Below are 25,206 nucleotides of genomic sequence, written 5' to 3' on the forward strand. Positions count from 1 at the left end.
TGGAAACATGGATTCGCTTGGAGTGTTTTGTTTTTGAGAACAAAGGGTGTAAATATTCATACTTTGAGCTCTTAAATACTTTGTGTTGCAGTTTTCGAGCTAAGGTATCGTACCAAACGTATAATTGAATTGCTATCAGCGAAATCATAGATATATATATATGATGTTTCTGCTCGATTGCCTAAAATCGGCAATTAGGCCGAAGTACATCTTTTCCGCATAATGAATTTTTGTTCGTAGTGTTTGATTTTGACCCGTTATTCTATTAATAAATACACAGTACCGAAATTAGCTTCAACCCTGTCGATCAGCTGTTCCGGTACGTACGCAGAGTCCAGTTTTATACTCATTTTCAACTTGCATCTTATACCCACGTGTTTGAGAGAGAGAGAGAGAACCGTACACGGTAGATTGCGTGCTACAATTCATTGTGGTCATTTGTAGCTTATATTGCTAGATCTTTTATTTTTCCTCTCTGGTCTCTTCATAGTAGGGTTAAGATCTATTTTCCGTCATACTAAGCACAACCCGCACTTTACCTCTCTTTATCGAACGGGCTTGAACAAAAAATTGATTGTTTCTATCAAAGACAACAGCGCCGGTGGTGTAGTGGTAAGCGTGATTACCTCTCACCCCAGCAGGCCTGGGTTCAATCCCAGTCGGCGCCGCCGGGATGTTCTGAGGCGTAACATCTCTGATCACGCCTTCCTTCGGAAGGGAAGTTAAACCGTTGGTCCCCGGTTCATGAGTTGATGGGTCGATAGGTAGTAGGGTCCAGGTGTGGGAGCTGCCTTCCTGGCGTCGGTAGCATTGGTGCTCAGCACGGAAAACAAATCAAGGAAAAAAAATCAAAGGTGACTTCTAAATTGATTTACCTTTCCATACGTACCGTTAGATTTGATAAATATTCACAAATTGTTGAGATATTGTTAATAATCTATCACTGCTTCTTGATTCCAATTCCGTAATACGAGTTTCAATTCCTTCTCAACACATTGAAACGTCATTGGATTTACTTTGCATTCTTTTAGCATTTGCTTTGTAGCTTTTGAACTAAAGTATCGTAACAAACGTATAATTAATTTGTTCGCGTTGAAATTATTGACATATTTGATGTTTCTGCTCGATATGACGGAACTGGGCGCTTATTCCGAAGTAGTTCCCTACCCTATGAATCTTCGAGCAACACTCTCCCTCTCGTATAGGAGATACCTTGCAGCAGGCATAAGAGCGCTGTAGCTTGCATGTCCAATGCAACAAACAAGATACCTGTGCTAAGTCGCAGAGAGTTCGCTTCCGATGTTTATTTGCATTTTAAACATAAAACTTGCCGAGACAGTAGCACGGTTTGCATTAGCGAAAGAGCGGGCGATCCTGTCGATCGTGTTCGTGGACGCCGTTTGGTAAACTCCCGGGAGAGTGTAGCGCGCGCGCGTTCGATCATTGTGTTCTAGTTCTAAAGATCAACGATCGTTTTTGAAATTTTACGGAATTATGTTTTGGCTAGACAAACGGCTGTAACGATGGTGTGATTTATTTTAGTGTCCGTTGCAATGTCTAAAGAAGCTGATCTAATTTCTATCTCGGAAAGCGGAGAAAGTTTAACAGCCCTAGGAATATCAATTTTCTGTGATTTAACGGAATACCAGTGAAATCACTACCTGCAATGCATACACACAGCGGTTGGCGCATAAAAGTAGTGCGTGTTGACAAAGTGCTGGTGGCTGCAATTTTTTTCAATCGAGTGATGCCTAATTATCCTGCATGCAGCATCTTATGACCAGTGCCATCTAGCTTTAAACAGTATGCAAGTACACCCGAGCTTCTCGGCAGCCATTGCAGCAACAAATTTAACATTTAAATAGTTTACTGCCAATGTGTTTCGAAAAAGAAATATCTGTGATTGGAACACCTGACTTGACCAAACTTAGAAGATCAAGCCGGGTTTCTGTGCGAGTGGCTTTTTACTGTGTGATTGGTTTTGTGAGAATCATGTACTGAATTGCAAACTGTAGTGTGTGTCGGTGTGTTCAGAATTTTTCTTTCTTTTCATCAGTTCATTACATCGAGTAAAATAATCGATTTCTATTTGTGAAGCCGTGAATCAGTATTACCTCTAGTGTTTATCGACACTTGTTTACAGCAGAAAGGATAAATATGGTTTTGCTTGTGCTTGAATAGTTCCATTAGGTTGAAAAAACGCAAAGTAATTTACATCTTAATTTAAACACCTCTGTGTTTATTGATGAATGAAAATAAAAACTACCATTGCAGATCTTGTTCAAAACACTACTTCTCGAGCAAATAGTAAAAACGTCGTAACTGCTTTTGTAATTGACCTTTGACAATTAGTGGAAACTGTCAGCTCACCCACGCAAACATCGCCATGAGAGCAAAGTTTCAGCAATCCGATGGTGGTGTTAGTTTGCGTAGGCGATTCAGCTGGTTTAGAAAAGCAGTTACGATGTTTTGATTATCTGGTCGAAAGTTTTCAATATTATCAGTGCACTTGAAAACCTAAATAACCCAATAGCGACAATCGATTTTTCTCTCGTTCTGTACGTTAAACATATTGTCGGAAGTAGTGCGTGGTAATCGAACAATGATGCGCTATACAGCGCACTACTTTCGACACTATGTTCAACGTACAGAACGAGAGTAAAATCGATTGTCGCTAGTGGGTTATTCCGGTTTACAACTGTACCCATAGTAATATCGTTTCAGTAGCACACTGCCGGAAACATACTGTGCCTTAGGCACGAAATAGAGCCAATTAGTGATACTTGAAATATTTGGTGTGTTCAAAATGCACGTATTGAATGTTAATTGATATTATGCTAATATAGGGTAAGTGTGCCAGTTTTTGATCATAGTTAGCTCTATTTTAAATTTCACAATTTTGTCAGGTATCTTAGCAAACAAAAACATGAAAAACTATTTCAAATGTGATCTAGGCCATAAGGTCAAAAACTAGAGCACTAGTGCCAAAACTGGTACACTTACCTTATTTAGGGTATTTGTTTCAGTAATAATAGTGTGGCTATAGTTGCATTACCACTATTTTGCGGGAATGATTATGGAAAGCCTAACAAAATTATTTAAACGGTTGATCTCATAAAAGTAGAATTACATATTACTGATATAGAGAATAATAACACTGTGCAACACGACTTTCTAGGACAGAAAAAATTGACCACATTTGACTTTCTTGTGGTTCCCTGACCAGGGGTTGAAACGGTTGACGTTTTTTTTACTACATTCGCTTCGTTGTCGTACGCGACTGTCTGTTTGTATTCGTACAATCATGCTCTACCGTCGTCTCTCTCGCACAACACAAACAGTAGAATAACATTCAAGCAAAAATAAAATTATCAAATAACTATCATATGACATGTGTGATTCCGTTCTTATTCCTCAATTGGGTGTAAATTAAACCATTTCTGAACAGAAATGTTATTACTAGCACATAATTGCTTGCTATTTTCAGAATTCACACAAGCACAACATCAGCAGCTCTTATTATGAGAAAAACTAAAATACATACATTCGTGACGGTCTTTAGCGACAGTGTCGTATGACAGAGCCTGTAATATGTAATTTTGGTTTGGTACTGTACTATGATAGCTTGTTTTGTCGGAGGTAAAAGCTGTCGATTATCATAGAAAATGTGTCGACTATCGTGACCACTTACAAGACTGCCCCTGAGTTAAAGTGTGGAATATGCTTATTAGGTTGGTTCAGTCTTCAATATCTGTCTTATGTGAAATTTAATCAATTTTGTTGAAGACCTATTTTTTATTGAAATGCAAAATAATTAGTTTTTATTTGTTTTCGAAACCGATAACGTTCTGGTATGATCAATCGACTGGATGCAGAACAACACTGCATAGTGACATAGTAGCTGCATAGCATATGGCATAGTAGCCTGGATTTGTTCTTGTTTGTCCTATTCTTCAAGTCAATGTAGCCTACTGAGTAGTTGATTGAGCATATCAGAAGAATATCATCTTCCTAATTTATTAATTATCCTGTCGTTCAATTAAAAAGTCATCTTCACCAAAGTTGTAGCTGATATATTTTCCCATAAGTTCAGATAGCAAGCTTATCCATAAATCATTGAGGTGAAAGGTTAGGATAATGTGAACAAAAAGCTTACTTTTCCATACTAATTCGCATATAAACTTATAATACAGTATGATATCGCAACTAAATGAGTTCAAAAAACTGAGCAAATCAATATTTTGAACCACCTTAATGTTAAAAAGTTACGCTTTTTACGCTTTTTCGGTATTGCCCTCTTTATGAATTTTGGTATAAATAAAACAGCAAAAAAGGTTATCTTCCATTTAATTCCACTTAATTAATTTTGGTATCCATGACAGATACGTATTTCGACTACAATGTGCAATCTTCATCAGTGTCATTCCCACTAGAGAACTTATCAAAATCTAACCCCCTTAAGGGGAAGCTTACCGGCCCGAAAATAAAAAAAATATTTTCGGTACATTTTTATTTCTTTAAAAATATTGGGAAAAAATAACAAAAATCAAAGCAAATCAGTTTGTTCCTTAGATTTTTGTCAAAAATTACATGTAAATTTGTTTTGCTATCTCATCATGAAAAAAAAATTGGACTCTCAGCAAAACCGAAAAGTCGATGTTTTGTGGTTTTTTGAGTCCAACTTTATGCCATAATGACTTATAAAAAATGTTTTTGCACGTGAATTTTCTTTGAAAAATTAAAAAAATATGTGATTTTCTTAGAATTTTGATATCTTTTTCAAATATTTTTAGAAAAATCAAAACGTAATTATTTTTTCGGAGCGTTGAGCTTCCCCTTAAGTACTCATCCCTAGGTAAAAAAGTCAAAATCACAGGTATAACGCATTGATTTGTTTTTTTTTTTATCGATTTGAAATCCACCGCAGCAGTCTGAAGTAGACCGATTTGTCTTCGCCAGACCCAAGTCCTATACTACCAAACCGAAGCATGTGGCTTTAGCGAAATGAACCAAGGAAAACCGGAATTTGATTACAATCTTAAAATATATTTGTGATATTATACGTAAATCCCGCCTCCCACTAACGAAAAACTACTTTTGTGATTTTTCGGTTTAAACAAACACAAACTTGGGCGATTTTGCGCCACCCAAAGTCATGTCCTATTGAGCCCAAATTTTGTACTGGGTCTTTTTTCGAGTCAATAAACATTTTGTATATGTTCGGTTTTGAAAACTCAAGATGGCCATTTTTATTGGCACCCTAATATATAGGGACGTTTCTCAAGGATTTCCTTAGAATCATCCCAAGATGTCAAGATGTCCAATTGCCTTCAGGATTTCCCTGAACAATATCATAATTCTCTCTTATTAAATTCATTAGGGTTTCTTCTAACCATTCCGTTGAGATTCTTCTTAAAATTTGTCAAGGATTCGTTTTGAAATTTCGTTAAAATTTTCTTAAAATTTCCCACGATACGTATTTTGATCTCACAACTACAAACCGCATTCTTCAGAGTCAAAAGTTATCCGAAATAATAATCTATGTCCCAAGTAACATGGTTGGTTTTATCGTGCTCTATTAGATCTCACTCTTGTAAAACCTCGATAAAACTTGCAATGTTACTTGGGGTATTTGTATCATATTTAGCTGTTTCGATCAAACCAGGAAAAGTATGTTAAACAACCGGCAAACTCGAAAATTTAAGGTGAAATTAAATTTAAATATTTTAATTCATTGGTCACCCTGTACTTATTCCCTAACACGTCACGTTTTTTCGGTGCCACCCTCTTTGTGTATAGGGATTTCACTATTTCGGACATACTGCCAAATCAATTAATGTGGTAAATTGTCGTGGAAGAACTATTTGTAGAAAACAATCCAAGAAACATTTTTCTAATATTTTTGAAAATGCTTGTGAAGCTGTGAGGTAACAGTCGAAATGGTCGAATTGCAGTGAAATTAAAGTTTCAAGGAAACACTTTTTTCTAGTGATATCCAGGCATGGCAAATCATATGCATTAATTTACATTCATTTGCCTCTAACTTGATTAGTTGATGAAACAACTAAATTCTGTAAAATGAAGAGTAAAACTTTTGTAGATTTTGATATTAGCTATAACTTTTGTGAATATCTCAAATCTGTATATCTTATGTATGACGAACTAGATCGGGCAGAAATTGTTTTTTTTTACGAAATTTGGTAGTCCAAAACGTTTTGGTGAGCAGTTTTGTTATGTGACACAACGACGATTATTAATTTCTGAACTGAGTAGTCAAAACGTTTTTAACACTCACCAAAACAGCGGCGCCGGTGGTGTAGTGGTAAGCGTGATTATCTCTCACCCCAGCAGGCGTGGGTTCAAACCCAGTCGGCGCCGCCGGGATGTTCTGAGGCATAACATCGCTGATCACGTCTTCCTTCGGAAGGGAAGTAAAGCCGTTGGTCCCCGGTTCATGAGTTGATGGGTCGATAGGTAGGGTCCAGGTGTGGGAGCTGCCTTCCTGGCGTCGGTAGCATTGGTGCTCAGCACGGAAAACAAGATCGACGGAAAACAAATCAAAGAAAACAAAAAACACTCACCAAAACGTTTAAAACTATTGTTTGACACAGTGGGAACGCCCCTTCTGGGATAAAAAAAAAGATTTCGCACTGCTCCGATGACATACGTGCATAATCAAATAATTGACCGGAATAGACAGAATGATAAACAGAGATGTTCAGGATACCTTGCAAAAAAATAGACATAGATGCATAAAATTAAAAAAAGGGATGTTTGGAATAGAAAAAAAAAAAAAAAATCTAGGATTTTTGTCTTTTTTTTATATATATAAAACCTCGCTCTGAGTAAAGGCTCACGAATCGAAACATCGGTGATTGTGACTCTCAGATAGCGAAATTGACAGGTTTTATGTAGTTGTAGATCCCTAAAGTGAACATTTTATACGATAGATGAGGAGATGAAAGTATTGAGTTGATAGTTTCATTACAGTACGGCAGTGTGAAAATTATAAATAGAAAGTAGAAAGCTAGCAAAGTTCAAATTTTTAAAATTTTGTAACAGCCCTGCATTAGTTTGTCTATTTTGATATTAGTAGAAATGTATTTCTATACTTACGATAATGAGCGATAAATTTGACCCGGTTACGGTATCAGTGTTGTAACGTCATGGTAGAATGTGCCCAAAGCATTTCCTACCGACATGCTATATCAGGTACAAGCTGAAAACATCTCCTACCGACCGCGCTGCGAACATTACCAGAAATTTATTGATATTGCCGGAATAACCCAATGAGAAAATCGATGAAGAAAGTCGAAGAATACGCATTTGACATGCTACGCAAGACATAATTTTTCTGTTCTTAAGAGTTTTTCATCACCCATAACTTTCAGAACGAATAAACGCATCTTTCTTATGTTTGAAATATAAATTCTCGATTAATGTTTGCAAACTCCCATCTTTTTTTTTTTGATTAAAAAAAATCGAAAAATCGATTACCCTGATTCGCCTTCTACCGCGACCTGAGTGGTAGATCTGTAATAGTGATGCATACAATCTAAAGTACTAAGATTATATTAAAGGTACGTATCATTATTGCGAAAATACTGCGCTGGTCGCGGTAAAAGGTGAATCGATTTTTTTATCGACAAATGCACATTGGACCTATTTAAAAATTAATCCCGATTTCGCTTACTACGGTGACCTGAACGATACTGTCGCAATATTGAGGCAAACAATTTTCAATTTATTATTTGAACTTATAATTAAATGCATCACTTTTCAACCGCTCAGGTTGCAGTATTAACAACAATCAATACGAAACTAACGATTTTAAATTGGCTCACTACTTGACTAGCATATTGGTCTCAAACAAACGATTAACGTACCCCATTCTAGTCGAAATTCTAGTACTACACAATGTTTGTTTTGATTCGCTATGAAAGTTTGACAGATAAAATTAGGGGTTAGTGGATTTTCCTATGTTTCGAGGGGTGAATCGATTAGCTTGGAATCGAAGAGAGTACCAAAACTGAGCACGTTTCTTCGGGACCTTCTATGGTATTAACATCTCTGTTTATGTGAGGTGTATTTCGATTGAGAGTATACACACCTTGAAGACGGTAAAATGAATTGTTTTGTGTAGAGAGGACGCAAACCCAAAACTCTTCTTACTCGTTGTAGTGAGTTTGCCTAACTATAATAGGCAAATTGTATTGTATAAAATTGGCATGTACAGATTTTTAAGCACCACATCAATGAATGAATGAATGTAGAATACTAAATCAGACTGTTTGTTTACGCTATCCAATTGGCAAAATTATTCCAAAGCGCTATGTCATGTCCATGCTCCTACAAACAAAGAGGTTTTAGCATTGAATTCGTAAACTAGGTATAAGTCGTATGTAATGTTTTTTCTCTTTCTTTTTTCAATATTATAATTCACCTTGACATTCTCAATTTTTATTTGCTATCTAAAACATTATGTTTAATATGTACCGGAATGCCTGTTACTTCATATTCGATTTCTTAAACAGTTTATTTGACCAAATGTTGGCATCTTAAATAAGAAAGCGTTTAAATGAGTGAGTCAAGGGTCAGTACAATAAATTTGTGATGCAGACTATACGTTGTACATATATCATTCTGCAGTTAAATCATCGTTTGCTGATTAATCCGACAACTTAAAACATGTAATTTACGAGCTCCAACTGCTTTCTGAGAAAATATAGAGACAGATGGAGGCACTTTTCACGATGATTGTCGAGCTCGCACGCAATTTTTGCAATAAACGATATTGCCTTGTTGGGTTTATAAAAATAAATTTTCGGCAGTGCTTTGCTGTACAATCAGTGATTCGAAGAACCGAGCAAAATAAAGAGATCTGCATGGTAAGCCCAGTGGGAGTCACAAGCACAAGCAAAACCACATTCATATGTTTTATTGTATATTAACAGCTCAACATTCGGACTGTTTTTTTTTCGGGGTTTGATGGGGCAGCATAAATTCTTATGAAATTCGGTAGTTCCAAAAATCCTCGTGAATGCTGCTTCTCTCGTTTATCGTTACTGCCATTACGCAGCTCAAGACTGATTTCCCAGCAGCCGTTCAGCGTCACTCAGCAGGAAACGTTTGCACATTCTTGAGTATTCGTCGCTGCCCGCTACATCTCTACACACATCAAGATGAAGATGATAGGATACGACGAGTTAATTTTAAACGTCCAACGTCTAAAAGAGTACAGCCGCCGGATATCGAGATCGTCCAAAGTGCATGTTAGTGATTGTTGATCATGTTTTTTTTTTCTATTCAATTCTAGACTCCAAACATATATTCTGAAGTATTCGTAGTAGTCTAACAGGTTTCGTAGAAATTATGAATAAATATTCGTTATTGTGGTTCCAGATTCTTTTGGTACTGTAAATACAGCATTGTGCAGCATTCCAGCTAAAGTGGTAATGATACTAGCCTGATTGAGACTAGCCATTCAGTCAGCCACCGGTCATTTAAAAAATAATGGACTGGTGACTGTCAAGATCGTGGGCGAGGTGTTGGTGCACAGATCACTGTTTTACATAAATGAAATAATGCACCATGATACGGGTGTTGATATTCAGAAATCAAAAGCTCCGCCGCGCACCGATTAATTACCGGTTGACTTCAAATTACTACCATGACTGACTGAGTGTGTATACCCGTCGTTTTGCTGATATACCAATTCTTATAAGTTCTTAAACATTTTTATAACGGAGCTGTAGGTTCTGAGTCACGTTTGTTCGTGATACCAGTTGCATACAATTCATGCATTTTGCGTTGGTATCAATCAATAAAGCTATTCCAACCAGCAGTATGTTCATAATAACTAGACTACTGTGTTACGAAGTTTACCGGTTTGGTTGAAATCTTTTTTGGGAATCTGCCAGTATGCAGACGTGGGATTTCCTTAGATTGTAGTAGCATATGCTATGGTCATTTTCAAATTGCCTTCACTCAATTTATTTACTTACTCCATGTTTCCCCCAAAATGTCTACAAAATTACTTGTATTCAGCCCATAACTTTGTAACTATCTCCGGAAAGAGACACATCAATTCAATCTTCCATCAGAATCAATTTATTGCCTATTACCGGGCTCTGTTTCACCAAGTGTAAACCTAGGCAGGTTGTCATGTTTTGCCGCCAGCAGAATATACCTATATTAGGGTGAGTCACCTTTACAACCTCTCGCTCCCCTTTGCATTTTTTTATATTTTCGCTAAAATTAAATGGTAATAAATGGTCAATAACTTTTTGTACAGAAGTCGAACCGATCTGTGATCTCCACATCGCAACCAAACTCGTTTAAATTTGACAAAGTTGTTGAGGACCTCATTATAAAGAGCAATGGGGAGCATGAGCGTTTAGACCCGCCATACAATATTGATCCACCCTAATATGTACATTGTTCTCGTGATGCTTGCAATTACAATAAAAACCGAAGATCAGTCGCCGGTTCAAGGAAGTTCTAGAGGTTATTATGCTATTTTGCTTCATTAAAAAAAAACTTTCTTTGTCTGGCGCCGCGTCTTATTTGTTTAGAAACAATCAATAATTGGTAGAATCGAATGCACGCAACCTCTTGCCTCTCAACCGAGAATGTACTGTACTTGGACCGCATCATGCTGCAAATATAGTTGAAGAAACTCTTGTATCTGTACGGGGATGTGCGGATAGTTTATACCCATTACAAAGCCGAATTTTTAGCAAACTCATAAACATTATTCACTCATTAGCTACTGTCAGTCGGCAGCCGGATATCGAACAGTGCTTATTCCTGCACTGGATTTTCTACGCTACCGGTCGTTGCAACATTTCAATGCCACTGCCAAAGCAAAGACTAGGTTTGAACCGTTGGGTATGGAAATTCAACTGCTGATGTAATCTCAAATCCTGTCTTGTTGATCTAGTCTATTCTGTAGAACACTTAACTGGACAGCAAGCTATGATCTCATGCAATACTCAAATCAAAGCATGGTTGGGTGCAATGGTTATCCGTTCTGTCTAGCGTGTAGTGCAAGTTAAAGGCCCAAATATGAAAGCCATTCTTTATTTAGAATCTTGTTGTAAATGCGCAGCTCCACCAAGACCATGCTGGAGGTGGCTGGCTTCGATTCCCGTTTCGGTCTAGGTATTTTTATTCGAGTTGGAAAATTTCTCAACTTCCCTGATTGTACTTGCACAATATATACTAATGTAAAAATGGTACAGGCTTAGAATCCTCTCAATTAACAACTGTGGAAATGCACAAAGGCACTAAGTTGAGAGCCGGCATAAAGTCCCAGTAGGGACGTAATCAATCCAAATCATAAGAAGTTGTAGGGTTTTTGATATAATTTCCGTCCTACTGAGCACAACCCGCGCTCCATCTCACTTTAATTAATGGAGTTGTAAAAGAAAATAAAACGTTTCTACCTTGAACGAGCTCTGGATCATTTCGCTTAACTCTGTATTTGTTCCAAATTCAAATCGATTTACTTTTATGTTTTAACTTAGGTGGACACCTAGGGACTGTCCATTAGCTACGTAGAAAGTTTTTTGGGATTATTGACCCCCCCCCCCCTCTGTGTAGGCGATTGTCCATACAAAAAAATTAAAAATTTTATGGGCCATAGATAATTGCCAACCCTCCCCCCATAAACTGTCTACGTAGTTTATGAACAGCCCCCTACTACAGTAACTTACCAGCTTTATTTGTTATGATATATATATATATCGAAGTGTGTTTTTATTGTTGTTACCTTAATAGGAGTTCAGTATTTTAAACAGGTTTTCTATACCTGAGTATTAGTATAACAATTGTCATCTCAAAACTAAAAACTTCAACTATATTCTTCTTCTTCTTCGCATTTCAAGCTTATTGCATATCCCATATTAGCTTATTGCGTGCTCTCAACATAGTGTTCTAGATGCACTTCCACAGTTTTTAATTGAGAGCTTTCGATGCCTGTACCATTTTTGCATTGGTATAATTGTGTGGCAAGTCCAATCATACTTCTATGCCCAGGGAAGTCGAGAAATTTTCCAACCCGAAAAATTCCTAGACCGGACCGGGAATCGAACCCAGCCACCTCCAGCATGGTCTTGCTTTGTAGCTGCGCCTTTACCGACTGAGCTAAGGGAGGCCCCTTAGCGTAAAGCATGGCAGGTCTAAAAATGTGTTTAAATATTAGAAGTTTGCGCTTCAGGCATAGTTTTGGTTACCTGTTTATTACATTTGGCTTGGATTCCCTCAATGTGATCTTTAAAAGTGGCGTCGGTGGTGTAGTTTTAAGCGTGACTGCTTTCTCACCTCTGAGGTCTGGGTTCAATCCCAGCCAAGGTCCGTGGGATTTTTCTGAGGCATAAAAATTTCTGGTCACGTCTTCCTTTGGAAGGGAAGTAAAACCGTCGGTCCCGTTCCATGTGTGTTGAATGGGTGCGATATTCCAAGCAGGTGTGAAAGCTGCCTTCCTGCACATTCAATTGCCGTCAATGGATGACAATCGATGTTCGTGGGTGATTGGCACTAGATTGCGGAACAGAGACCGACGTTAAATAAAGGAATGAACAAGTACTAGTCCAAGATACTTCACTTGACTTGACCAAGAAATTGGAACTCCGTTCATAGTGACTGTGTGACTTCTACTAGGTTTAAAAAACGAAACTCTGGGCTTATGCGGGAATATTATAAGTTTAGTTTTGGATTGTAAATAAGAAGAGAAATTATCTAAACTTTTTTTTTTATCTACTGCAAATAGCAAGAAGACTTCTTTTTTCAAAAATGCCTGTGTCATCGGCGAAAACACGTTTGTGGCAACCTTGAGGCAACTCAGAGAGGTCCAAAGTAAAAATGTTATGCAATATCGGCTCAAGAATGCTCACGTGAGGAACTCCAGCTCTAACAGGTAGTCGATGAGATTAGGAATTCTGATAATTTACTTGCAGAGGTTCTATCAGTTAAATAATTTTGAACTAATTTCATAATAAGGAGTATAAAATTTAACTATTTCAATTTGTCAATCAAACTTTCACACTTTCGTATGCTTTTTCTGTTTAGAAGAGCAACTACAGTATAGCAGCCTTCAGATGGGTTAGAATGAATTAAATTAGTAGCTCTTAAAAGTTGATGAGTAGCCCATGGCAAAATCCAAACTGCTCATCTGCAAACATTTAGTTTGAATTGATGTGAAGTATCATTCTATTCATGAACACCCTTTCAAAAAGTTTACTTATTGAAGAAAGCAAATTTAGTAGACGATAGCTAGAAGCTTCAACTTGATTTTTTTTCTCCGGCTTCAAAATTGGAACTACTTTGGCATTTTTCCATTTATCAGTTAAGTATGCCAAATGAAAAAATTTGTTAAATAATTTTATCAAGAAAGACAAGGTACTCTCTATGAGATTTTATGGATATGGAAAATTCTATCATCACCTAGAGCTTTCATATTTTTAAACTTTTTACCTATAGTTCTGGAATTAGTTTTTGAGGTTTTTTTCAAAATGTTTGTGAGTGTCCAAAAAGGTTTGGAACTCGGGTCTAATTTCGACTAATTATTATCAATGATTTTGTTCCTTAGGGTAGAAAATCTTTTTTTAATTTGTTTTTGACGATCCCGCCAGATATGGATATGGATATGGATATTGAATAGTGTAATAGCCTGCAGAACAATATTCAAATAGTATTTTTCCATTCGAACAGCTTTGGGCATTGTTCCATGAGAGGTGTATTGCATTAACGTCACCAATAATGAAGAATTTATACCTATTACGGGCTATTTCCTAAAGGTCACGCTTGAGAAAAAAAAATTACTGGCCTATGCATTAAAATAACACACAGGCAACTATAAAAGTAAGTTGTCCAAATTTCTTATCGAAAGAAATCCCCAATGTTTCAAAACCGTTGGTTTCAAATGAAGAAATAGTTTGGTTGACACTTATGAACAATAATAGCAACGCCCCCACCGGCTCCATCAAGGCGTTCATTACGATTAACAAAGAAAATAAGATCGGTGTTTACCTTATTGCCAGGTTTTAAAAAAGTTTCAGTAATAACACCAATATGTGTTATGAAATCGTACAAAGTTAAAGAGCTCCTCGTCATTATCTTCAATATATCGAGCATGCCAATTCAAAATATTCAACTATTTAGAATCCATTAATGAATTTCAGAGTCAGTATTACCCGAGTAGCACATTTCCGTCACAATAAGTTGCAGCAACTTGTTTATGACTAATATTAGTTGTATAGAAGTTGCCACAACCTATTTGTGACAAGCGTGCTACTAGGGTATTTTATTTGAAAATTAAACTCCACTTGTGATTGCATCAAACATATAGTTTATATTCAGCATATCAGTAATCGGTCAATGATTGCTGTAAAAACTCCAGTTTAGGAGGAGTAATGCTACCCAATTCAAAATCAATAAATCATTAAATTGGTTAGAACTATGATTGCTAGAACGTTGATTGCTATGATTGCTAGAACGTTGATTTCGATCTCTACCAGCTGCAATAGCAGCATAGGAAGGTCCGTTAACTTGCTGAATATTGTTACCTGCTGGTAAGGATAAAGAATTTGGACGTTGCTGACTGTTGGTACCTATGGGTATTAGCAAATATTATAAATTAATTTATAAGTTAATTTATTATATTTGCATCCAGGCAACTATGTCATGAGTGCATCAAAGCAGCCGATTAATAATATCAAAAAGTTATCGGCTACGAAATCAATTAATAAATCAAAAAGTGGTCTTCAGTAAAGTTGCAGTTGATAAAATCTCCCATAATATCAGATAACAAACTATTCCGTAGATCACTTCAGAAAAGCGCTAGAACGTTGAGAACAAAAAGTTCACTTTTGCCATAGTAATTTTCATATAAACTTCAAAGGGCCAGTGCTGTATGAGTTCGCATCCAAATGAACTAAAATTTTGAGAGAACTATCAGATCCTGATTTGTAATCGATTGAGCTTGATGGAGCAAGATCAATATTTTGAACCATTCTAATGGGTATGAAAATAGAATTTGTTCTGCGCTGATGTTTGTTAGCAGCAGAGGAGATTGCAAGATCGTTTTTCGAGTCTTTCATTCTCAAAACATGGATTTGTTATTTTCACTTCAATTTGTACATTTAAATGTCTTGCAATTTTTTTTCCCGTGATCTCATCTCTGGCACTCATGGCACTGGTTAAGGTTTTGGAAACTTCCTCCAGTCTTCCTCAAGTGTTCCCGCTTTACTCGGACATGGAGAATAAGCCTTGTTTTCTTTTACTTGAGGTGAACTAACTAAAAATCATTAGAAATCCCGCACCGCCAATTACCAGGACGGGATTTAATTTTAATTTTAATTAGGATAGAGCACTACTTCGGCATATGCTACCCATTTCCGTCGTACGCCTCAAAAGCAATGAAGACAAACAGCTACATTCAACATTCAAGCATCAAATTCTATGCTCAAGAGTTAAATTATGAAACATTGTGCAAGGCTGTAGAAGACTGATATAAGGAGGTGTGCCGAAGTGAAGTGAGATATGCTGAAATGATGCCACACCCTATTTGAACTGGCTCAATTCCAAATAATTTTGTTAATTCAGTTTTGATCTGATCCAGGATTTCACCACTAGGCAGATCTTTCAAGACAACCTTGAACAGACGTTCAGTTTTGGCGCCGTAATTAAAAAAATGTGTGTTCCTTCCGAGTAAGATACTCGAGTAGACGTTTGAATCCGTCCAAGGTTTCAACCAATACACGGCATTCACGCCGACGGCCAATTTGAAGTGCAAACTTAAATTGATCAACGAAGTTCAACAGTGCGAAAAGCATGAAAATCTCCAGTCAACATTTTGGTCTGTATAATTCCATTCCGATATGAACGAAATAAGTCGTATAAGATGATCATATTTGCTATATGTGTCCATAAAGAGGCCATATGAATACATACTGGCTTTCCAATAACGATTTTCACGATATCGAAATACGATCATATTGTATTAACGAATATCATATTGAATAAAGAACGAAAAATGAACTTGGACGTCAACCATGCCGCATTTAGCTCGGAATGTTTGCTCTATAAAAGACTTTTTGATCAGAAGAAAAGCAGCTTGCGTTTCAATAAATAGCAGCCAAGTTCCAGGAATGTGAATCAATTCGATTTTTTATATTTGAATATTGCGGGGTTGTCAACAAACTACGTAGCATTACGTCAGATTGTTGAGGAAAAACGTCCTCTTTTAGTTTTATTATCTGAAACTCATATTGTAGAAACTGAAGCTTTTGATCAGTATAGTATTCCGGGATATATTGTTGCTGCTTGTTTATCACATTCTAGACACACTGGCGGTGTTGCTATTTATGTCAAAGAATCAGTTCAATTCAACCTTCGTACCAACGAAGTTATTGATGGCAACTGGTTCTTGGGCATTACAGTTGTACGTGGCATGAAGATGGGTAATTATGGTGTTTTGTATCATTCTCCCAGTTCTAGTGACCAGCGTTTTGTTGAAGTTTTAGAGAACTGGCTCGAGACATTCCTTGATTCTAGTAAATTAAATATATTGGCTGGTGATTTTAATATTAATTGGCGTGATAACCATAATTCGAATCATTTGAAGCATTTAGCTGAGTTTTTTAATTTAAAGCAAACGGTAAATGAATATACGCGTATTTCCAGGCACAGTAGAACTTTAATTGACCACGTTTATTCCAATTTTGATTCCATTTGTTCAGTTACGGATACTGATTTGAAAATAACCGATCATGAGACTTTAGTGATGTTAACGATAACGATAACGACTTTAGACCATGTTAACGATAACGATAATTTTGTAAAATTGAAGTGCTGGAGGAAATATTCGAAGCAAGCTGTTTCAAATCTTGTTGAGAGAAGCCTGGATTTTCCATTCGCGGCCGGTAACTTAGATGAATCTACAGCTGTTCTTAATAACGCTTTGAAAACGTGTACCAATCAACTAGTTGAGCAAAAGTTTGTTTCTTTGAAAAACTCGAACAGCTGGTACAATTTGTATCTTTTGCGTCTTAAACGGAAAAGGGACAAATGGTACAAAAAGTTTTGTAGATCTAATAATGACAATCATTGGACTAGGTACACAATCGCGCGTAATAAGTATTCACAATCGATAAAGAAAACTCGTTGTGAATATGTTCAAAGGAAGATTGATCAGCATCAAAACAACAGCAAAGAGTTATGGAAAATTTTGAAATCTTTATTAAAACCTAGTAATTGCAAACCGCGGTCCATAACTTTTAATGGCACATTAGAACAGTCAGAACAAGTAATTGCATCTAAGTTTAATGATTATTTCGTAGACAGTGTTTCATTGATTAATCAATCTATTGAATTGGTCGATGAACCTGACGAAATAAAACAGCCAGTTAATAGTAGTTGCAGATTTGAAGTTTTTCACCCAATTACATTAGATGAACTTAGAGTTATTTGTTTTTCATTAGGAAAATCGGCTGGAGTAGATAATGTTAATGCTAGAGTTATTCAAGATTGCTTTCATGTCATTGGCCACATCTTTCTGGACCTTATTAATGAATCATTGCAGAATGGACATGTGCCACAAATTTGGAAGGAATCCTTAGTGATTCCTATTCAAAAAGTTGCTGGACGATTAAAGCCGAAGAGTTTCGTCCCATCAACATGTTGCACACATTAGAGAAAATCTTAGAACTTGTTGTTAAAGGCCAGCTGTTGGAGTATTTGAATAGCAACTCTTTGTTGATACCAGAACAATCGGGATATCGGGAAGGTCATTCTTGTGAAACTGCATTGAATTTGGTGTTAGCAAAGTGGAAAGACAACTTGGAGCGTAAAGATACGATTGTTGCTGTTTTTTTGGATCTGAAACGCGCTTTTGAAACAATTTCTAGGCCCTTACTGTTAAGTACAATCAAGCGCTTTGGAATTACGAGTACTGCATATAAATGGTTTGAAAGCTATTTGTCTGACAGAACTCAACGGACTGTTTTTAATGATTCTGTTTCCAGTCCCGTGGAGAACAACCTTGGAGTGCCCCAGGGAAGTGTATTAGGGCCCCTTTTATTTATTATGTATATTAATGACTTGCGACGTGTTTTACGGTTTTGCGACATTAACCTTTTTGCAGATGATACTGTGTTATTCATTGCAGCTAAGGATTTAGAAGTTGCCATCTCACACTTGAATGAAGATTTGCAGTATCTAAGTAGATGGTTGAAGTGTAAGCAGTTAAAATTGAATACAAGTAAAACTAAATTTATGTTAATTTCGCGGAATCGATTAAATGAGAACGTCTTTGTTGTAATTGATGATGAGACTATTGATCGCGTTCAGGAGATTAAATATCTTGGCGTGATTATTGATGACAAACTTAAGTTCAACTCTCACATTGACAATGTCATCAAGAAAATTGCCAAGAAGTATGGAATTCTATGTCGATTGAAAAACGATTTAACTATTGCCAGTAAAATACAGCTATACAAATCAATCATCTCTCCTCATCTAGACTTTTGCCCATCCATTTTATTTCTGTCTAATGCAACACAAATATCGAGATTACAGCGCTTGCAGAATAAAATAATGCGTTTGATTTTGAGATGTAATAGATTCACTTCCTCAACTTTGATGCTAGACGCCTTACAATGGTTGTCGGTGAAGCAAAGAATTGTATATTTGACTATGGTGTTCATTTTTAAAGTAGTTAACGGTTTGCTGCCTCGATATTTGTGTGATCGAATTGAAAGAGGAAGTTTTTTTTTTTTTTTTTTTTCTTTATTATAGAGATTTTTAGCCTGAGGCTAGTTCATCTCTTTGAAAGAGGAAGTGACTTTCATAGATATAATACTAGAAACGCGGTTGAAATAAGAACACCACATTTCTTGACTTGTGCTTCACAGAATTCATTATTTTTTAAAGGAATAAATGTTTTCAATTCGATGCCTAGACACATTAAACGTTCAACAACATTAGCAGAATTTAAGAGACATTGCATTTCACACGTTAAAACTGTCTTTTGAACGGTTATCCAGTGATTTTTTTTTTATGAATTGACAAATTATGTATCTTGACGAAGTTATTTTTAACGGATTACTTTGTATGGATAGCTGTTATAACGACTTTTTAATAATTATTGTAGCACTGTTTTGTTCGCCACGATGGTGATGATGGATTTTTGATATATGATTTAATAGTAGTAGTAAAAAAAAATAGTAGTCTACAAAGGTTTGAGCCTCGCGCGCGTATTACGGATATAGAGGACTGAATTTAACATTTGATAAAAAAAAATGCAATTTTGAAGCTTATTTGGAAGATACCTTGAGTTAGTAGTAAGTTTTCTGGCAAATGTTGGGGGTTCGTGAGCATTCCTGACATTGCTGAAAATTATGATAGCATCAGATTGCGGGGTTACTAGTGTAATAGGATGCTTTGTTGATTGTAACTCTTGATTGCTTGTAATACTTATGAATATTTTAGGTTGACAAAAAGGTGAACTAAGAGGTGGACACCTGAGCTTTTCAACATTTATATCGCTGTGAAGCAACTGTAAACTCTAGAGGGAATTTATATCTGTAACTGAAACCAGTTCGATTTTGTTTGCCAACCTGGTTAAAATGTCATATTTAATTATCTTAAAGATAAATCGTCCAGCTCAAACCTTTGTAGGGGTAAGAGGTGGGACCATCATCATCATCATCATCATCATCATCTATTAAAATCATAAAAAACCGCATTTCTTGCAACCAGTTACCAAATAGTCGCTTTCGGCGATTTCACGCAATAAAGTGTTAAAACCATTTACGATTTTTCAAAATTCAGTCGCAGCTTTGCAATACTTACAACTTTAACTAATCATGTTTGTATTACTCCATGCGTGAATATAAAATGCAAAGTTAAGAAACAGTTTCGACAACGTCTAAATCCTAGATTTTTCAACTATGCGGGGCAAAATGCAACAAAAGGGCAACGGCACCGGTGGTGTAGTGGTAAGCGTGATTACCTCTCACCCCAGCAGGCCTGGGTTCAAGCCCAATCGGCGCCGCCGGGATGATCTGAGGCATAACATCTCTGATCACGCCTTCCTTCGGATGGGAAGTAAAGCCGTTGGTCCCCGGTTCATGAGTTGATGGGTCGATAGGTAGGGTCCAGGTGTGGGAGCTGCCTTCCTGGCACGTCGGTAGCTTTGGTGCTCAGCACGGAAAACAAGATCGACGGAAAAAACAAACCAAAGGAAAAAAAAACAAAAGGACAGCATGCTCTATACTAAAATGAAATGAAATGTATTTTTTCCTTGATTTATTCTCCGTCGGTCTTGTTTTCCGTGCTGAGCACCAATGATACACTGACGCCAGGCCAGGGAGGCGGCTCCCACACCTGGACCCTACATATCGACCTATCAACTCATAAACCGGGGACCATCGGCTTTACTTCCCGTGGCACCGACATCCCGGCGGCACCGACTGGGATTGAACCCAGGCCTGCTGGGGTGAGAGCTAACGCTTACCACTAAAACACCGGCGCCGCTTAAAATGATACTATGCCCATAACAAAGGTGTGACGTGCCCAAGAGCGTCTGTTTCGGTCGACCAGTAGTCATTCCACCTGAAATAAATAAAAATTATGAAGTAATCAATAGGGTTTTTGATCTAATTTCCATCCTACTAAGTACAACCCGCGTTTTACCTATCGTTTTTGAACGGATTTGAACAAAAAATGGAATATTTTTTTCAGAGATGACTTCTAAATTTATTCACCTTTCCATACATACCGTTGGATTTGATAAAGAGTCACAAATTGTTGAGATATTGTTTAAAATCTAATACTGCTTCTTGACTCTAAATCCGTCCTACGAGTTTCAATTCCGTCAAAACGCATTGAAACGCCATTTGATTTCCTTCGTCCTACGGATAAACGTAGAAACAGGGGATTCGCTAGAAACGCTTCTTTTGTTTTGAGAACAATGAGTGTAAATATTCATACAATGCGCTCTAACAGGATTAATGTTGTAGCTAATGAACTAACGCATCGGAACAAACCTATTATTGATTTGTGCACGGTAAATCATTGATATTATTGATCTTTTCTGATCGATAGAACGGAAATGGGCGATTACGACGAAGTAGCGCTCTACCCTACCTACTAGAAATCAAAATATATTACATTCAAAAAATTTGTCACATAAATTTTACTGGAAAAAACACGTGACCTTCAGATATTAAAAATTTTCTGTAACGTGAATGACGTTAATAAAATTTATTACAAATCGTATTAAAAGCAATGTAATACGCTTTGAAACTTAGATGAATATATATATATATATATAAGTTTCATATGAATTTCATGTAAGATAATTTCACTTAGATTCTACATGGATTTATAGTGTGAAAATTCCTGAGTGGTGATGGCACAAACAAAACTTAACATGGCGTCCAAACGGTGCATTGCTTACGAGTTGTTGCTGCATTCACAAATACCATTGGATTTGTTGAATTTTCTGATAAGTATGATGTTTTATTTTTGTCATGATGCACCATTTATTTATGATATGTTATGAGGAATGATCTCACCCGAAAGATTGGCAAAGGAAGGGCAGCTGGCCGGAAGCTGCTGGAACACATAAGACATCCCTAATAAAAATTTTATGGTTATTTTGCTTAACGACGTGTTTGGTAATTATGCAAACCATTTGAGGAATAGTTCTATTATGTGGGTTATCGTTCGTGTATGGTATTTTTTAATAAGAATATATTATCAGCTTTCTGAACAATACAATTTTTATTATCTCGAATTTTTTTTAAATTCCTAACAATGGATGATGCTACGAAGAAACTTAGTAAAATTTAAGTGAAATCATAATAAAATTCACTTAGAAAGTACCATAAAATCTATGTTGTTTTCTAGTGGATTGGGCAAAGATCTTTTCACTTTGAGTAATTTTCACTTAGATGCTACATGAAAATAAAGTGAAATTTATTTCCAAATCCTATACTACCTATTAGAGTTGTATGTGGATTGAAATTAGAACTTTCAAACCAATCCACATATGAAAAACGTAAAATTTACGTGAAAAGCAAGATGGAAAAAATCTATATATGTTTTCATGTAACATCTAAGTGAAAAATTTTCTGAGTGTAGTCTTACCACCAAGCGACTACAACAGAAGAAAATTATGTTATGCAAATTTTGTCTGTTTTTTTTTTCTGCTGAGTTGACAGTAACAAACTATCTCCCAACGTGGCAATATATCTTTCAAACCAGAATTCAGTGCCAGTGAACCGTTGCCGTAACCTATTGAGTTGTGTCCAAGTCAGTGTGTACCGAAGTTGCAAGGTGAACATAAGAGTTAACCCTTACCGCAGAGTTCTTATAGGCTTTGTTTTGTAGCTTTACTACTATACTATCGTACCAAACGTATGATTGATTCGTTCACGTCGAAACCATGGATATATTAATTTGATGTTTCTGCTCGATATGACGGAAATGGTCGCTTATGCCGAATTAGTTCACTACCCTGCTATGTCCATACTCATTCATCAAAGCTCATTCGAATCGAAGTTATTTCATCCGTCATATCGTTTGTTTGTCAGCTTAGAGGTTTCGTTAAATTGCTTATTTCGTTTGCTATTGTCATTTTGTTTAATTTAAAATAGTGCAATTTGTTTGTTCTTTGCTTCTATGCACCCTGCAGGTGTAGAACTCGTATGGCACACCTTCAACGCTACTCTAGTTAGTTGTACTAGTATTTTTTTCCACTCTTCTAACCGGATTAGTCCTATCAGTCTATATTCAGCTTAATGTAATTCCGAATTGCGAAAACATCAACCTGCATTACCAATTCTAAAATCGAGCCTGACAACTGATTCTCGTTATCCAGAGATCTCCTCTCTCTCTCTCTCTCTCTCTCTCTCTACACAGATTATAATGCCAACTAACTACCACAAACTAGTGTTTTTCTTCTCTATCCTCTTGCCGATATTTTTACTACCTATTTGCTGCTATTTTATACTGCGCAGAACATTGAGTTTTGTACGTTTGAATTGAGTTGAACCCTTTATCTTCTTTTATCCGTAACCTTACGCAGGAAATGATCTGTTTTTGCGAAATTTGCTAACTCAGTTTTTACTTTGCTCTTTTTCTACGTCATATCTGTGATTTCATTTCAGGCATTGAATCGGTGCGATTCAATGGGCTCTTTGAGTCATCGAGCTCTGCTTCAGTATTTGGAATCGGACGATTTAGCTGGCCTCAAGTCATTTCTCGGCACACGCCAACTGCAAGTCGATGACCGTGATGAGGTAAAAGACGAATTTTAATAATATATATACAAAGATGATTTGTATTAAATTCTATCGTATTACAGAATGGTACCACCGTGTTAATGATCGCTAGTGGCCGTGGTGCCACGAGTTTCGTCAAGGAGCTGATTGCACGTGGAGCAGATGTCCAAGCACAGGATTTAGACAACTGGTCCCCACTTCTGTTTGCTGCCAAAGCTGGCAACGTAGATATAGTCGAAATCCTGCTCGATAATGGCGCTGACATTGAACATCGGGATATGGGTGGCTGGACCGCTCTTATGTGGGGTTCTTATAAAGGACACACATCAGTTGTTTCGTTATTGGTGCATAAAGGAGCCGATGTTCAAGCTCATGGCAATTATCACCTAAACCCATTGCTCTGGGCCGCAGGTCGTGGACATACGGAAATTGTCAAAGTGCTAGTTAATACGGGCGGAGCCAAGCCTAATGTGGGTGATAAGTATGGAACAACCCCATTAGTTTGGGCATGTCGAAAAGGTAATGCAGAGATCGTGGACACTCTTCTGAAAGCTGGAGCAAACGTCGATACAGCAGGTATGTACTCGTGGACTCCGCTTTTGGTTGCTGTTAGCGGTGGCTATCAGGAATGTGTTCCATTGCTGCTGGACCGCAAACCGAATGTCAACGCACTGGACAAAGATGGGATGACTGCACTATCGATAGCATGTCGAGAAGGCCTCACGGAGATTGCGTCCTCTTTGATTGCCGCTGGTGCTTATGTGAATGTGCAGGACCGTGCTGGTGACACACCTCTTATAAATGCCGTCAAAGGAGGATACCGCAATGTTGTAGAAATTTTGCTGAAGCGTCACGTTGACGTGGATATACAGGGAAAAGATAGGAAGACTGCCTTATACACCGCTGTTGAGAAGGGACACACTACACTAGTGAAACTGATTTTACAATCCAATCCAGATTTGGAGCTATCAACTAAAGATGGAGACACGCCGCTCTTGCGAGCGGTACGTAATAGGAATCTAGAAATGGTGCAAATGTTGTTGGAACGGAAAGCTAAGGTTGGTGCAGCAGATAAACGAGGAGATACATGCTTGCACGTAGCAATGAGAGCCCGCTCGAAAGCGATTGTCGAGGCATTGCTTAGCAATCCAAAATACAGCCAACTTCTGTACCGTTCAAATAAAGCGGGAGAAACTCCATATGGTATCGATGCAATGCATCAGAAGACGATTCTGGGACAAGTATTCGGAGCACGGCGCCTTAATGCGAATGAGGACTCGGAAGGAATGTTAGGCTATGGATTATATTCTTCAGCATTAGCAGATGTACTAAGTGAACCTACATTGACAACTCCTATTACTGTTGGATTATATGCAAAATGGGGCAGTGGCAAAAGCTTTCTTTTAGCTAAACTACGTGAGGAAATGAAATGTTTTGCCCAGCAGTGGTCTGAACCGCCAATTCGAGCTCCATTCTTGTTCTTTCTGGTTTGTCTTCACGTTGCACTGGTAATTGGAACCGTCGTTGGTCTCACTACCTGGAGCTACATCCTGGGTCTTACTACCGGAATTTCATTGTTGGTTCTCATCTATTTCATTAATTATCTGTTTAAATTTCTGGACAGACGGTATGATCTAGAATGGCTTTATAGTTTAAATTATGGCTTATCGAAAAAGCTAGGAAAGCTTCGTTTGATTCTACAAGTTGCATTCTGTCATCCACCCGGTCCGCAAAATGATTCCCAACCGATGCCCGTACGGTTTCATTTTGCAGAGGCCAGTGGTGCCGCTCCAAATGGAGATGCTGCTATTGCGTTGATGTTAGCTTCCATATTCGATGCCATCGAAGCTTACTATGGATCACTGGCGACCGGATTGTATCGTGCGTTTCGACCAAAGCCATGTATGTAAATATA

General features: G+C 37.3%; 1 protein-coding gene across 10 annotated transcripts in view; it reads left to right on the top strand.

Moving 5' to 3' along the window:
- Positions 1-25,206, top strand: part of LOC135698364 (kinase D-interacting substrate of 220 kDa-like) — an 83,156-nt gene that overhangs the window by 43,668 nt on the left and 14,282 nt on the right. For 7 of the 10 annotated variants that reach the window (XM_065218282.1, XM_065218290.1, XM_065218283.1 and 4 more), the window contains 2 exons: positions 23,178-23,309; positions 23,375-25,193. In XM_065218282.1, coding sequence (XP_065074354.1) covers positions 23,178-23,309; positions 23,375-25,193 — 1,951 coding nt within the window. Of the gene's footprint in view, positions 1-903; positions 1,700-1,738; positions 2,207-8,954; positions 9,273-23,177; positions 23,310-23,374; positions 25,194-25,206 lie in introns of those variants that run through there. The other 3 variants (XM_065218284.1, XM_065218288.1, XM_065218289.1) reach the window with 3 other exon arrangements.

The sequence above is a fragment of the Ochlerotatus camptorhynchus genome, unplaced genomic scaffold (assembly GCF_037179485.1).
Source record: "Ochlerotatus camptorhynchus isolate MF236.1 unplaced genomic scaffold, CSIRO-AGI_Acam_v1.1 ptg000085l, whole genome shotgun sequence".
NCBI lineage: Eukaryota > Metazoa > Arthropoda > Insecta > Diptera > Culicidae > Ochlerotatus > Ochlerotatus camptorhynchus.